This window comes from Agelaius phoeniceus, chromosome 6 (genome assembly GCF_051311805.1).
Source record: "Agelaius phoeniceus isolate bAgePho1 chromosome 6, bAgePho1.hap1, whole genome shotgun sequence".
NCBI lineage: Eukaryota > Metazoa > Chordata > Aves > Passeriformes > Icteridae > Agelaius > Agelaius phoeniceus.
In genome coordinates, this window is record NC_135270.1 from 63633486 (window position 1) to 63649634 (window position 16149).

General features: G+C 51.7%; 1 protein-coding gene across 3 annotated transcripts; it reads left to right on the forward strand.

The window, feature by feature from the left end:
* The first annotated feature begins 236 nt into the window (after positions 1–236).
* Positions 237–14452, forward strand: KLHL28 (kelch like family member 28). Of its 3 annotated transcripts, none has more exons than XM_054635037.2 (7): positions 237–353; positions 2540–2784; positions 2900–3247; positions 4125–4675; positions 8259–8702; positions 12464–12672; positions 13402–14452. In XM_054635037.2, exons 3-7 carry the CDS (start codon positions 2900–2902, stop codon positions 13563–13565), a joined length of 1716 nt encoding a protein of 571 aa, XP_054491012.1. In that variant the 5' UTR covers positions 237–353; positions 2540–2784; the 3' UTR covers positions 13566–14452. The 3 variants fall into 3 exon arrangements, with proteins under 3 accessions (XP_054491012.1, XP_054491013.1, XP_077037020.1); XM_077180905.1 differs by having other exon boundaries at positions 271–353; positions 2713–2784; XM_054635038.2 differs by lacking the exon at positions 2540–2784 and having other exon boundaries at positions 238–353.
* The last annotated feature ends 1697 nt before the right edge of the window (positions 14453–16149 follow it).

Consider the following 16149-nt stretch of genomic DNA (forward strand, 5'->3'; position numbering starts at 1 on the left):
CCACTCCGCGGCGAGCGGGGGGGGACACACGTACCTCCGCTACTTCTCCTCAGGCCGCTGTGGGCGGAACGGGGCGCGAGCGCAGTGGCGGAGAAGCGGAAAGCAGCGTCACTCGAGAGGCGGGGATGGAGTGAAGCAAAACCGGCCGAGAAGCGAAATCGCGGCGTGCCCCCCGCGCGGCGCGCGCTGTGGTAGCGCCCGGGGACGGGCGGGTGTGGGTGTGTGCGGCGGCGCGGCCGTTGATTGGCGGGGCGCGCGGGGCGGGGCGGCCGGAAGTGACGGAGCGGGCGGTGGCGGAGCGGCGGAACGAGGCTGCGGCGCGGCCGGGCCGGGCCTGGGGCACCCCGGCACAGGTGAGAGCGGGGACGGCGCCGCACGGCCGGGACCCGCCGTCATACAGCCGGGACACTGCCGCGGGGTGGCCGTGCGGGGGGCCACGCGTCCCCGGGCGGGGTGCGAGTGTGGCGGGAGCGGCTGCGCGGGGGGCCCGCCCGGCACGGGGAGAGTGGCGGAGCCGCGGGGACCGGGAGCGGTGTGGGCTGGGAGGGACCCTGGGCAGGGACACCGGGACCCGGAGTGGTTTTGGGCTGGAAGGACCCTGGGCAGGGACACCGGGAGCCCAGCGCGCTCCGAGCCCTGGCCGAGAGCGGAGCCGGGGCACGGGGTGAGCACAGCCCCGGGCAGAGCAGCAGTTCCAGAAGCGGGGCAGCCTCTGCTGTGTTTGCCTTTCTTTCCCCGGCTGTTGGAGCCGCGCTCGGCCCGCCTCGGGGCTGGAGCTCCCCGACAGTCGCAGATCCAGCCCGGCCCCGTCCCTGCCGGTCCCAAACCCGCGCTCGGGGCAGGGCAGAGCAGAGCCCGCAGCTCCTGTGCTGCTCCCCAGCACGCCCACATCCCCAGGCTCAGGTGTTCCCTGGGTTAACCTCTTTGTTTCCAGTTCCTGTGCACGCCCACATCCCCAGCTCAGGTGTTCCCTAGGATAACCTCTTGTTTCCAGTCCCTGCTGCGGTTGGAGATAAGCTTTAGCCACAGGCTGGGAGGATCTGACAGCCCGGAGCCGTTTGGTGTCCTGACCACGGATCTCTGGGCTGGGATGCAATTCCAGGGCTGCTTCATGTTCCAGCTGCTGACTTCTTGCTTAAAAGTAAAATAAATAACAGCAAATCCCTGGTATGGGTGAGCCTGGCCCTGCAGGGGGGGGAGAGGTTCTACCAGGGTGGTACACGAAGCTCTGTTGGTGCAGAATCCCTTACATGTGGTTATTTATAGGTGTTTTGGCAGGTTTTGCAGCTGAACTGGGACCACTCCTTTTTCCATGTGGTGGTGCCTTGTGTTTCCTGATTTTTGTGTGTTTGTATGATCAAACCAGGAACTGAATACAAACACAAAAGGGGAACACATTGTTTTAGCTTCTGGGCAGTTTTTTTTTATTATTTTAAATTTTTCAATTCTTCCATAGATAATTTGTGCTGCAAAATTGTGACAAGGAAAAGATTGTCTCTGATCTTGCCTTTTGCAGATGCACTTAAATTAGTTTCTTTCAGTTATTTTTTTCCAGTGAAGAGTGATAATAGGAAAGCTTATTTATCTCTTCATGGGTAAGAGCTTTTTCAGCCCCTTCCCTTCCCTGTCACTGCTATTGTATTTTGCATTTAAACGTTGGCAACCCATTTGATTATTTCCAATGAAGCACTTTTAAGTGGGCTCACCTGCAAGTGAGGTGTCATTTAAGGAGCTGTGCAAATGATGCACTTATTATGAAGATAAAAGAAGCAGATCTTGCAGAGATCATTTAGCAAATCAAAAGCTGCTCTGCTCAGGAGTGGGGGGGTTGTTCCCTGGAGAACAATGGGATTCTTTCCCCGTGGCCCAGGATCCTGACACATCCCTACCCTCCACCTCTCAGCAGTGCAGGGCTGGGGGCTGAACAAAGAGCTGCTGCACCCTGGTAGTGCTCAGGGAGCTGGAATTAGAGCAGGTGCCTCTAATTAGGGCAGGAACCCGGGGGCTCTGGTGTCACGATGTGCACGGGACGTGGGAGAGAGGAGCTGTGTGGGGGAGTGAGGATTCTGCTCTCCTGCAGCTCCTGGGGAGCGTGGGCAGCTGCCAGTGCTGGGAAGTGCTGAGAATTCCGGGTGCTCAGCCTGTCCCCTGCTCACCTGGGCAGCTCTGAGCTCTCCAGAGGCTGAGCCCGTCCCAGCAGGGATCTCCTGGCTCGGTGGGAGCCACAGGGTGAGGTGAGGATCTCCCCTTTCTCCTGTGCTCCTCTGTGCATCCACAGCCCAGGATTCTGCTCCAGCCCCACTGGCTCTGTGGGGGTGGCTGGCAGAGGGAATGGGAATGGGAATGGGGAGCTGCTCCCTGCCAGAGACAGGCACAGCAGCACTGGGCTCTCCCCAGGAGCACTAAGCAGGCAGGGAGCTGAACAAAAGGAGTTTAGTGCAGGAACTGAACTGCACAAAAGGAGCTTAAGAACTTTTAAAACTTCATCTCAAATAAGCCAGTTGTATTCTTCAGTTATCTGTGTTTGTTTCTATTTCAGCCACTGTTCAGTTCTCTCAAACCCTTGATGTAGAGTCACAGAGTATCCTGAGTGGGAAGGGATCCACAGGGATCTTCAATCCAGCTCCTGGCCCTGCACAGGCACCCCAGCCATCAGATCTTATTTTACTGCAGAACAACAAAAAAGTGATGGTTGTGGTTTTTTTAATTCAGACTTGAATCTAGCACAGACTATTAATGAACATTTGAAGTCCTGGATTTAACTTGTACGAAAAAGTGCAGCAGGTAAGGATGGAAAAGGGAACTGGGGAGTAACAAACCTTATCAGACAGAAACCCACCTTTTACCCGTTCTCTGTGCCAAACCGCGAGCTGACAGCTCTGAACTGTGTTTGTCCCAGATGGACGGGTCGTCCCCGCCGTTCCTGCTGGCCAAGCTGACCCCGCTGCACTCGGAGCAGCTGCTGCAGGGCCTGAACCTGCTGCGGCAGCACCAGGAGCTCTGTGACGTGGTGCTGCGCGCCGGCGAGGCCAAGATCCACGCGCACAAGGCCGTGCTGGCCAGCATCAGCCCCTACTTCAAGGCCATGTTCACCGGGAACCTGTCGGAGAAGGAGAACGCTGAGGTGGAGTTCCAGTGCGTGGATGAGGCGGCGCTGCAGGCCATCGTGGAGTACGCCTACACCGGCACCGTCTTCATCTCGCAGGACACCGTGGAGTCGCTGCTGCCCGCCGCCAACCTGCTGCAGGTCTGTGTGCTGCCATGGAATAGCCTGCTTCAGCTGTCCCACTTCCTTCCCCTCCCTTGCCCCCTTGCCGAGAGCTGTGCGTCAATCTTGGCATTCCAGCAAGGGCCTAGGGTGATTGGCAGAGTTCAAAAGATGCCTTTCAGCCCTGGGGACATTGGGCCATCCAGGTGTCATTTGTCCCCTGAGACTTCCTGTCCCTATAGGACACAACACAAGCTCACCACTGTTCTCAAGGTGAAGGAAAAAAGGGGCAATTTATTTCCTGACTCTAACATTTATAGTTTTCCAAAAGTGACAGTGGATTGGAGGATGGCAGTGGCACCTCTCCAATGCGCTGGTCGAACCAACAGTCCATCAACTCTCTCTTCCTCCATAAGGGAATGCAAAAGAATGAGTTATTTACAGAAAGTGTGTGAGAAAGTTCACTACAAGAATGTCAACATCAGAAGGCTTAGAAAATCTTAAAAAACCAGGGTAACAACTTCCCCCCCCCTTAGCTGGTTGGTGGGATCCCTACCCCTTCCCTCCCCCTCTCCCTGGGGTTAAAAGACACCGCAACCACGCAGTTCGGTTGTTCTGTTGGAGCTGTTGCTGGATTCAGAGTTGCTGGATTCCTGTGTGCCAGGAATAAAGCTCTGGATCAAAACTCTCCAACAGAACCCGACTCCTTTTTCCTTCAGCTTGCCTTAAAGCTTCTCCCCCAGGGGTAAACCTGAGCTCTTGCATGCCTGGACCTGTCCCAAGCGCCCAGCTGCAGCATCCAGCCAGCCAAAGGTGTCTCTGGGGTGAAACCACCACAGCTGCCACCTTTGGTCCAGCAGCAAGGCCAGGCCAGGCACGTTCCATCAGGCACTATTGGTATTTAATTCCAATACAGGTCAAGCTGGTGGTCAAGGAGTGCTGCGCCTTCCTGGAGAGCCAGCTGGACCCCGGCAACTGCATCGGCATCTCGCGCTTCGCCGAGACCTACGGCTGCCGCGAGCTCTACCTGGCCGCCAGCAAGTTCATCTGCCAGAACTTCGAGGACGTGTGCCAGACCGAGGAGTTCCTGGAGCTGACGCACTCGGAGCTGGACGAGATCGTGTCCAACGACTGCCTGAACGTGCTGACGGAGGAGACGGTGTTCTACGCCCTGGAGGCCTGGATCAAGTACGACGTGCAGGAGCGCCAGAAGTACCTGGCGCAGCTGCTGCACTGCGTGCGCCTGCCCCTGCTCAGCGTCAAGTTCCTCACGCGCCTCTACGAGGCCAACCACCTGATCCGGGACGACCACACCTGCAAGCACCTGCTCAACGAGGCCCTCAAGTACCACTTCATGCCCGAGCACAGACTGTCCCACCAGACCATGCTGCTGACGCGGCCCCGCTGCGCGCCCAAGGTGCTCTGTGCCGTGGGGGGCAAGGCCGGGCTCTTCGCCTGCCTGGAGAGGTGAGGAGCGGCCTGGGCGCTGCCTGGCACCCCTGGCAGGGCACACCGGGAGCTGGGATCCCCCTGGTCTCTGGGCTTGGACGAGATCTGGGAGTCCACCAGGGTTTGCAGGGTGTGGTTGTTCTTTTCCTCCATAGAAACTCTTCAGCAGCTTTTCTTTAATAGGGATGAGCCCCAAGTTCCACCACAGAAACTCTCCAGCAGATTTTCTTTAACAAGGATGAGCCCTAAGTTTCTCCACAAAAACTCTTCAGCAGGTTTTTTTTTAACAAGGATGAACCCAAAATTTCTCCATAAAAACTTTTCAGCAGGTTTTCTTTTTTTAATAAGGATAGGCCCCAAGTTCCTCCATAGAAACTCTCCAGCAGTTTTTTTTAACAAGGATGAGCCCTAAGTTTCTCCATAAAACTCTTCAGCAGGGTTTTTTTAACAAGGATGAACCCAAAATTTCTCCATAAAAACTTTTCAGCAGGTTTTCTTTTTTTAACAAGGATAGGCCCCAAGTTCTTCCATAAAAACTGTCCAGCAGGTTTTTTAACAGCATAAACCCCAAGTTCCTCCATAGGAACTTTTTAGCAGGTTTTCTTTTTGTTAACAGGGATGAGCCCCAAGTTCCACCACAGAAACTCTCCAGCAGTGTTTTTTAACAAGGATGAGCCCTAAGTTTCTCCACAAAAACTCTTCATCAGGGTTTTTTTAACAAGGATGAACCCAAAATTTCTCCATAAAAACTGTTCAGCAGTTTTTCTTTTTTTTAAACAGGGATGAGCCCCAAGTTCTTCCATAGAAACTCTCCCGCAGGTTTTTTTAACCAGGATGAGCCCCAAGTTTCTCCATAAAACTCTTCAGCAGGGTTTTTTTAACAAGGATGAACCCAAAATTTCTCCATAAAAACTCTCCAGCAGGTTTTCTTTTTTTTTTTAAACCAGGATGAGCCCCAAGTTTCTCCATAAAAACTCCATCAGGATTTCTTTTTTTTTTTTACCAGGATAAGCCCCAACTTCTTCCATAAAAACTCTCCAGCAGGTTTTCTTTTTTTTAACCAGGATGAGCCCCAAGTTCAAAATCCTTTTTTATTTCATTAATAATTTGCAGTGTTAGGGGGTTTTGTTTGTGCCAGACATTTGTTTGTGCAAACAAAAAAGCTCTGGAATAATTTTCATTCTGTTGATTGAGTTAATAAGGTGGTTAATTAAGTCTGTACAGTTCTCATTTTTCCTTCCAGGTATTTTCATTTTACTTAAATTTCCCCCTGATTTGTTATTATTACAAACAAATCGTAAAAATTAACTTGCTGTCTGACAAATATGCTTCTTGATAATTCAAAATTCCTTGGAATTAAAATAGACTTAATCAGAGTAGAGTGAAGGAGAAGAAAGGAGGCTCAGGGGGGCTTTTCCCTACAGCTCCTGCCAGGAGAGCACAGCCAGGGGGGTCAGGCTCTGCTCCAGGGAACAGGGACAGGAGCAGAGGGAACAGCCTCAGGGTGGGCACAGCAGGAATTTCCCCATGGAAAATTGTACCTGGGAGTTCCAGCTTGGGGCTCATTTTGATAAGACTTTGATAAGATTTTTGGGCTGATTTTGATGAAATATCCCATCTAATCTGAATATATTTCAATAATGCCAGGTTGGGTTTCAGTCCAGGTTTTCCATTGCATTGTTGATCCTGGGATGTGATTTAGGACAGAAGTTCCTCTCTGGAAGCAGGAATTGTCTCCCCAGCAGCTGTCCTGTGTTATTTAGTGGCTGCCATGCCTGAATTTTGGGAATGAATTGTTGGATTTTTCCATCCAGAAGAGAGGGGTAGATCTGAGCTCTGCCTCTGTACTGAGGGATTGCAGGATATTTGCAGGAGGAATTGTTTCAAGGAGAAAATGGAAGTGGCTGCCCAGGGAGGTTTGGAGTGCCCATCCCTGGAGGTGCCCAAGGAATTCCTGGGGGTGGCACTGAGAGCTCTGGGCTCAGGGTGGGCACAGCTGGGACTCTGATCCTGGAGCTCTTTTCCAGCCTCAGGGATCCTGGGATTCCATGAAGGGGTTCTGGATCATGCTGTGATCCTGGCTTTAATCCCAGCTGTGGGCAGGTGTCTGTGCAGGCAGGAACAGGTGGGTGCCCCTCCTCCCTCACTGCATTCCAGAATGAACCTCCTCAGTTCCTGGAGAGTCCCTGAGGCCCCTCCAGGGAGCAGAAGGAGCAAAAGAGAGAGAAAAACAACTTAATGTCTCAAGCTGGTGTGGCTGGGTGTGCTGGGAACATGGGATTAACATTCCCAGAGTTGCTGGTTAAAGTGTGTGTGGGCTGTTCGTATCCAAATATCCATTTATCCATTTGCACTTCCACTGACAGAGCTTTGGTGTTCCCTGTGCCCAGGCAGGCTGCCTGGACTGGTTCCACAGCTGCATTCTGGAGCACATTCTGGCATCTCCTTTGCTGGGACAGTTCTGTGCTTGCAGAGAGGAATACTTGTGAAAACCTGGCCAGAGCTGGGTGTTCCTTTCCCTGGCTTCAGAGGTGTCAAAGTCATTTCAAGTTAATTTTCCCAGTGATAGTCACTGATACTAAATCAGATGTCAGGGCTGGGAATTGTTGGGTTTATAGACTTAAAAAATAAAGGGAGTTTTGTGCTTCATTAAAAAAAGGTTTGAGTGAATAAAGTCATTCTCTGATATTCTTCAGCTCTGCTTCTTTCCCACCTTCTTCAGTGATTATAAAAATGCAGCCTTCCAGTACAATTTGGATTATTTTCGATTTTTTGGTGCTTCATAATAACAAAATTAATTAGGATCTATTTAATCTCTATTCTCTGGTGTCTCAGCAGCTCCTGTTTCTGGCTCTTAGTGCCTGTCAGCTCTCCAGAGGCTCATGCTCCTGTATGGTTTTTGAACAGATCATGTTTCCTCTGTACCAGATAACCTCTTAATTATTTAGCTATTTTATTAATTAAACTATTCAGGTAGATTGGCTAGGCTTTATATGGGGCAAGCTAGACCCACCATGTTCTCACACTGAGTATAATTAAAAGAAAATGGTATTTTAGGGTTTAGACTAAAGGTTTAGACTAAAGGTTTAGACTAAAGGTTTAGACTAAAGGTTTAGACTAAAGGTTTAGACTAAAGGTTTAGACTAAAGGTTTAGACTAAAGGTTTAGACTAAAGGTTTAGACTAAAGGTTTAGACTAAAGGTTTAGACTAAAGGTTTAGACTTAAGGTTTAGACTTAAGGTTTAGACTTAAGGTTTAGACTTAAGGTTTAGACTTAAGGTTTAGACTTAAGGTTTAGAATGCTGTTTAAAAGAAATAAAGTGTTTTAAAGATGTATTTTTCAGGGTAGTTTGTGCTACGTGGACACTTTGTTTAGATTACAGAGTGCACATAAAATACACATTTATAAACTGCAAGCTGTAGTTTCTAAATGTACACTTGTAAATGCAGACGTGTGCTTCCCTCTCTGTAATTTCCTTTTCTCTCTCCCGTTTCTGTGGCTGGTTTGGTTTGGTTTTGGTGCGTTTTCCCCTCCCTCTGGGGCACGTTTTCAGGCGTTGCAGTTCTTCCTTTGCTGACTGGCTGTGTGTTTCCCCCGCAGCATGGAGATGTATTTCCCCCAGAACGACTCGTGGATCGGGCTGGCCCCTCTGAGCATCCCCCGCTACGAGTTCGGGGTGTGCGTGCTGGAGCAGAAGATGTACGTGGTGGGGGGCATCGCCACGCACGTGTGCCAGGGCATCAGCTACAGGAAGCACGAGAGCTCCGTGGAGTGCTGGGACCCCGACACCAACACCTGGAGCTCCCTGGAGAGGATGTTCGAGAGCCGCAGCACGCTGGGCGTGGCCGTGCTGGCCGGCGAGCTCTACGCCCTGGGCGGCTACGACGGCCAGTCCTACCTGAGGAGCGTGGAGAAGTACGTGCCCAAGGGCAAGGAGTGGCAGCTGGTGGCACCCATGAGCAGGACACGGAGCTGCTTCGCTGCTGCCGTGCTGGACGGCATGATCTATGCCATCGGGGGCTACGGGCCTGCCCACATGAACAGGTACGGGGGCACCTGGGCACCAGCAAACACCCTGGGCAGGTTCATTAATCCTTGTCCTGCCCACATGAACAGCTATGGGGGCACCTGGGCACCAGCAAAACACCCTGGGCAGGTTCATTAATCCTTGTCCTGCCCACATGAACAGGTACGGGCTGGGGGCACCTGGGCACACCTGGGCACCAGCAAAACACCCTGGGCAGGTTCATTAATCCTTGTCCTGCCCACATGAACAGGTACAGGCTGGGGACACCTGGGCACACCTGGGCACCAGCAAAACACCCTGGGCAGGTTCATTAATCCTTGTCCTGCCCACATGAACAGGTACGGGCTGGGGGCACCTTGGCACACCTGGGCACCAGCAAACCCCCTGAGCAGCCTTTTTAATCCTTCCCCTGCCCACATGAACAGGTATGGGCTGGGCACACCTGGGCACCAGCAAAACACCCTGGGCAGCCTTTTTAATTCTTTCCCTGCCCACATGAACAGGTACGGGCTGGGGACCCTGTGCCCACCTGGCACCACCAAAACACGTTGGGCAGGTTCATTAATCCTTCCCCTGCCCACATGAACAGGTACAGGCTGGGGGCACCTGGGCACCACCAAACACCCTAGACAGCATTTTTAATCCTTGTCCTGCCCACATGAACAGGTACATGATGGGGGCACCTGGGCACCATCAAATCACCTGAGCAGCCTTTTTAAACCTTCCCCTGCCCACATGAACAGGTACAGGCTGGGGGGGACCTGTGGCCACCTGGGCATCACCAAAGCCCCTGAGCAGCCTTTTTAATCCTTCCTCTGCCCACATGAAGAGGTAGGTGCTGGGGGCACCTGGGCACCAGCAAACACCCTGGGCAGCCCTTTTAATCTTTGTCCTGCCCACATGAACAGGTACAGGCTGGGGGGACCCACACTGCCCACATGAACAGGTACATGATGGGTGACTCTGTGCCCACCTAGCACCAGCAAACCCCACAGGCAGGCTCATTAATCCTTGTCCTGCCCACATGAACAGAGATGTGCTGGGAGGGACCCTGTGCCCACCTGGCACCACCAAAGCATCCTGGGCAGCTTTTTAATGCTTCCCCTGCCCACATGAACAGAGATGTGCTGGGGGTGACCCTGTGCCCACCTGGGCACCACCAAAGCATCCTGGGCAGCCTTTTTAATGCTTCCCCTGCCCACATGAACAGGTGTGTGCTGAGGGGGACCCACCAGGGCACCACCAAACCCCATGGGCAGCCTCATTAATCTTTGTCCTGCCCCCCTACATGCTGGGATGACTCTGTGCCCACCTGGGCACCAGCAAACCCCTGGGCAGCCAATTAAATCATCTCCAATAGATCCTGGGCCTCATTAATCCCTGTACTGTCACACCAGTCCCATCAGTCAAAAGGGAAATCTTTATTTTTATTCCACTTTGTGTGTTCCGCCTTGTTTGGACTCTTTTTTTAGATCACCTAAAAGGTAAAAACAAAGACATGCCTGCACATTACTGAGCCTTGGAGCTCAAGCCTGCAAAATGTGAGGGAGGGTGCTGAGTTTTACCACAAAAGCCCTGATTTGAGGTGAATTGGACTTTTCCCATGCTGAGTACAACAAAATAAATACAAAACTCTGATGGGATCTTGAATTAGTGTTACTGCTCAAAGCAGGATTGAGGATGGGCATTTCTGCTCTGACTCCAGGGGTTGTTTCAGACCTTGCATTCCCAAGGAGTTTTCCTGGTCCCACCATGCTCCTTAACTCCTCTGTTCCCTGTGGATGTCCAGGGACATCCAGTTACCCAAAGGAATCATTTTCCATCATTAAAATCGGAACAAATCAGCTGAATGGCCCTCCAGGAAGCAGAATAATAAACTGCAAGTGTAAGAGCTGAATAAAGAATGAAACTCTTGTTCCTAGGGAGGGACACAGTGATTGTTTAGCAGGGTGGCACCAGGTGTTGTAATGATGAATTGCATTGACTTTTTATACTTCAGGCTGAGTCAGGGAGGTTTAGGTTGGATATTGGGAAAAGGTTCTTCCTTTAGGTTCTTCTTTTAGGAAAAGGATCCTTGGACTCCTTGATCCTTTTAACTCGGGGTGTTCCATATTCTGTGAATAATTTGGTTGTATTTGTGCTTGGAGGGGTGAGTACTGAGCCATGCCATGCAGCACCAGGCTTCTCCAAGCTCTGGCATTAAATCAAGCTCACACTGGGTAATGAACCCCCTTTTCCAAACTCTGTGCTGCTGCTGCTGCTGATCTCCTCTTCCCTTTTTCCTGCCCTCTGTGCTCCTGCAGCAGCACTTGGGCAGGAACAGCCCTGAGCCATGAGTGTGTTAATGACTGACCATCTGTACAGTGATCAGAAATGTTAATAACGATGAGAATTCATTTCCCTTTGATCCTGAAACCTCTCCTGCCCTCACTGGTTTGATCAGCAGCTTCTTTTGAGCTTTTCCTGAGGAATATAAATACACTCTCCACATGCTTTTTCCCTCTGACTGTTATTTTCAGGCCAGCCTCAAGGTAATTTTGGATTTGCTGTGTAGCCACAGAAATACACTTCAGCTCTGCATTGTGTTCACTTTCCCACAGCATTTTTATTTTAATAGATTATTAGATTATTTTAATAGATTATTAGATTATTTTACTAGATCATTATATTACTTTAATATATTATGATATTATTTTAATAGATTGTTATTTATGTGATATGCATTTTAAATTCTTGTTTTAAAAAAATCACACCAGACATCCTGAAGGCGCTTTCAGCTCTGAGGAACCTCTTGGTTTTAGGGTGTGACCTGAAGATCCAGGACAGTGGGACAGGGAGGACATGGGAGAGGCTGAACCAGCTGCTGTGCCCAGGGGGAAATATCACAGAGCTGTTTGGGATGGAAAAGTCTTTTAAGATCATTGTGCCCAAACTTTGACTAAATATATTATAAAAATAGGTTAAAACTGAATTTTGGCAACACTGTTGGGCTGCTTTTGTTGTGGAAGTGCCCTGGGGTGTGATTGAGGCTTCCCAGGTGATAACACAACCTCTGGGTGCTGCTGTTGGGTTGTACCAAACAACTGCACCACTGAATTTTCCATCAGCTCCAGCCCTTTCCTCTGTACTCCATTATTCCTGTGTGGTAATTCTGGCAGAGCCAGCTGGAGCTGTGCCACTCCAGGAGTGAATTCCTGAGATCCCAGCTGTGTCTGTGCCACTCCAGGAGTGAATCCCATCCCTGAGATCCTGGGCTCATGGCTGTGTGTGTGCCACTCCAGGAGTGAATTCCTGAGATCCCGGGCTCACAGCTGTGTCTGTGCCATTCCAGCAGTGAATTCCCCAGATCCTGAGCTCACAGCTGTGTCTGTGCCATTCCAGCAGTGAATTCCCCAGATCCCTGGCTCACAGCTGTGTCTGTGCCACTCCAGCAGTGAATTCCCCAGATCCTGAGCTCACAGCTGTGTCTGTGCCATTCCAGCAGTGAATTCCCCAGATCCCTGGCTCACACCTGTGTCTGTGCCATTCCAGCAGTGAATTCCCCAGATCCCTGGCTCACAGCTGTGTCTGTGCCATTCCAGCAGTGAATTCCCCAGATCCCTGGCTCACAGCTGTGTCTGTGCCATTCCAGCAGTGAATTCCTGAGATCCCTGGCTCACAGCTATGTCTGTGCCATTCCAGCAGTGAATTCCCCAGATCCCAGGCTCACAGCTGTGTCTGTGCCACTCCAGCAGTGAATTCCCCAGATCCCTGGCTCATGGCTGTGTTTGCCTTGCAGCATGGAACGTTACGATCCGAGCAAGAACTCCTGGGAGACCGTGGCCTCCATGGCTGACAAACGGATAAACTTTGGGGTGGGGGTCATGCTGGGCTTCATCTTCGTGGTGGGGGGACACAACGGGGTGTCCCACCTGTCCAGCATCGAGAGGTACGACCCCCACCAGAACCAGTGGACGGTGTGCCGGCCCATGAAGGAGCCCAGGACAGGTGGGACATGGCAGAGATGAACCTCTGAGCTGGGGACACCTGCAGGGAGAGTGCCAGGGACTCCATCTGTGGGTGAGGGTCACTTCAGCACTCTGGAAAAGGATCTGAATTTCTCCAAGTTCAGTTTATTAATGCTGAGCTGTAACAAAAATTGTAAGGAAGTAGTAATTCTACTCTACCTCCTGTTTTTTCAGTGATTTCAGCTGTGATGAGTTGCAGCAGTTCTCTGCTCACTGTTGGGTGTGGAGACTCAGGGGTGCAGGGTTGTGGTGCAGCTCCCTGGGACAGGGACAGGACTCAGGGAGAGCTGGAGCTGGGCCAGGGAGGGTCAGGCTGGAGATCAGGGAGAGGTTCCACTATTCCAGAGGGTGCTGGCACTGCCCAGGCTCCCCAGGGAATGGGCACGGCCCCGAGGCTGCCAGGGATGCCCAGGGTGGGGTTGCTGGGGGTCTGGGCAGGGATGGGGTTGGGATGATCCCTGTGGGTCCCTCCAGCTCAGGACATTGCATGGTTCTGTTCCACAGTCCCTGATGGGGCGCTGGCACAGAGGGAGGTTGTTTCATTGTAGGAAAGGGGATGAGAACAGCGCAAAAGGGGTGTCAGACCCGGACAGAGAGGGCTCCCTCGTTCGCAGCCCTTTTCTTTAGCCAGAGGGGGCTCCGGGGGTGGCTCCGGGTGCGGACACAGCCGGTGCTTCCCGCAGGGTTTGATGCTCTCCTCTCTCCGCAGGCGTGGGCGCGGCGGTGATCGATAACCACCTGTACGTGGTGGGCGGGCACTCGGGCTCCTCCTACCTGAACACGGTGCAGAGGTACGAGCCCATCTCGGACTCGTGGCTGGACTCGGCGGGGATGATGTACTGCCGCTGCAACTTCGGCCTCACGGCCCTCTGAGGCCGCTGCCCCTCGCACGGGGGCGGCCGGAGCTGAGCCCGCGGCCCGGGGCCGCCAGGGAGCCGCTCCTGGGGCCCGGGCATCCTCCGGTACTGCGGGAGCACAGGGTGAGAGCTCCGTGTCCGGCTGCCTTTGGCACCCTGCTCGCGGCTGGGGGTTCGGGAGAGAGCTGGCATCCAGTTGGGAACGTGTCCATGCGGTTTTGGGAGCGTGTCCATCCAGTTGGGAACGTGTCCATCCCACCCTTTCTAGAGCTTGTGTCTCTTCCTCCTGTGGAATGCGGATTCCCGTGCTGGGGAGGCGGGGTGAGCGCGGGGGGTGAGCGCAGCGGGGCTGAGCCCCGCCTGGGCTGCACACCGGGAAAGCACCAGTGCTTCACGGGGCTTTTCACGACCGGTAACTCAAGGGCTGCCTTGTTTCTGTATCTCAAGGTTTGTACATAATAAATGCCATAGGATGTTGCCTGTACTCTTCCTTTGTCACCTGCTTCCTGGTAGGAGGGCTGGGATGATCCTTGGAGACGTTTACAAGGCAAATTTATTGCCTCCTCGGGACGTTTTTTGGATCTGACGAAGAGAATTTGCATTTTTAACTTTTCCCTTCTATGTTCTGCTCATGGAGAAACGAGTGTTAGATGAACTGACTTCATCCTGCTGTGTGCTTTCCGTTGGAATGCGAGGAGAAATCAGAGCAGCAGCATTCCAAGCATGATACCCAATAAAACCTCCATCCCAGCCCTTCCCATCCTCGCTCATGTCCGTGTTCCCCTTTCTTCAAGGACTGTATGATTGCTTCCTCTGAGTGCTCCCATCTCACAATGGTGCTAAATGTAGGGGTACCCCCGAGGCTGTTGCTGATTTCGGTGCATAAAGCATGTTTGGATTGTTCCACTGGTTTGGTTTCTTCTTTGCTCCATCCCCCCCGTGCCCCTGCAGCTCTGCAGTCCCACGCCCTGTGGAATTCGTGGGGGATTTCAGATTTATTGTTCCCATTCTCACAAACAGGGACATCCCAGCTCGGGTTCTTCAGGCAGTTCTGCCTTCACAGCAGTGCAGGGAGTGGAGACAGGGCTCATCCCAAACGTGTGTGCTGCTGAGGGGCAGCTCCTGGGGCTAACCCCAGTGCCACTGGCTTAATCACACAGCCCTGAGCTCGGTGAAAACTGGGTCAGAGAGAGGGAAAGTGATGCTGTGGGTTATAACCATCATTTAAAATGGAACTCAACTAATTCAGCACATTTTGGGTTGTCTTCTGATCTCAATTACCTTACATTTCTGTGGTGGCTGCCCATTCCCAGGCCTGGTATTAAGGATTTTTTTGCCTCCAGAGTTTCCTTTCTCTTTATTTTAACATGTTTGGTTTTTGTTTTCCAAGCCCACACAGTGTTATTTTGAAAGGTGCAATAATATTTGAAATAGCTGCTTTAAAAGCCATTTCTTTATGATTTTGCTAAATGGGGAGGGTTGAGTGCTCTGGATTTATCCTAAACTCCTGCAGAGCTGGTTGCAGCCAGGCTCCTCCAGTTCCTCCATTCCAATCACTGGGATTTCACCAGTCCAGGAGGGCATTGTCACCATAAAACATCACTTAGATGTCCCAGGTGATTGCACAGACCATAAAATCCTGCAGGTCTCCTTCAGATTTGGTGGAACTGAGCAAGACTTCAAATGTAAATAAAAGAGAAACTGCATTGAAACCGCTGGAATTGTTAATTTGGCCCACAGGGATTCCAGTGACAGCAATAAAAGCTGATTTCATTATTCCAGGGCATCTCTTGGCAGGACAGGAGGGGCTCCAAGGCTGAATTTGCATGTTTGTGTGTGGGAGGAGAGGGAATCGTGAAATCCCAGGATGGTTTGGGTTGGAAGAGACCTAAAACCCACCCAGTGCCAGCCTTGCCATGGCAGGGACACCTCCCACTGTCCCAGGATGCCCCAATGTTCAGCCTGGCCTTGGGCACTGCCAGGGATGGATCAGAACAAAAAAAAAATCCATAAACAACACAAACATTATTAAAAAACCTCATAAATCAGAACAACAACAACAACAAAAAATCCACATCATGGTGATTATTTATATCAACATCTTGCATTTTTAGAAGTCAAAGCACTGAAAATTGTAAAATGTTTCATTCCCTTTCTCCAGGCAGTGGGAAACTGTTTTTAATTCTGCAGGAGAAATGCCTGAAGGTTTTTCCTGCTGTCATTGCTGAACTCCTTACCTGGGGATGGATCAGAAATGCCTGAAGAATTTTCCTGCTGTTATTGCTGAACTCCTTACCTGGAGATGGATCAGAAATGCCTGAAGAATTTTCCTGCTGTTATTGCTGAACTCCTTACCTGGGGATGGATCAGCTCCAGGGACTGTGTCCCTTAAATTCACCCCATCCCCATTCCTGTCCTGGCCCTTCAGTGCCTGGGCAGAGGGACACAGCAATCAGGGCAAAGCTGAGTGGAAACTCAGCAATCCCATGGCAATGCCTGGCTGGGAGCTGCAAAACCAAGGACCTGCAGCTAAGATGTGACAATTCCCAGTTTTCATCCAGTTCCAGTTCCTTATCTCTCAAATTGCACTTTACAACAGG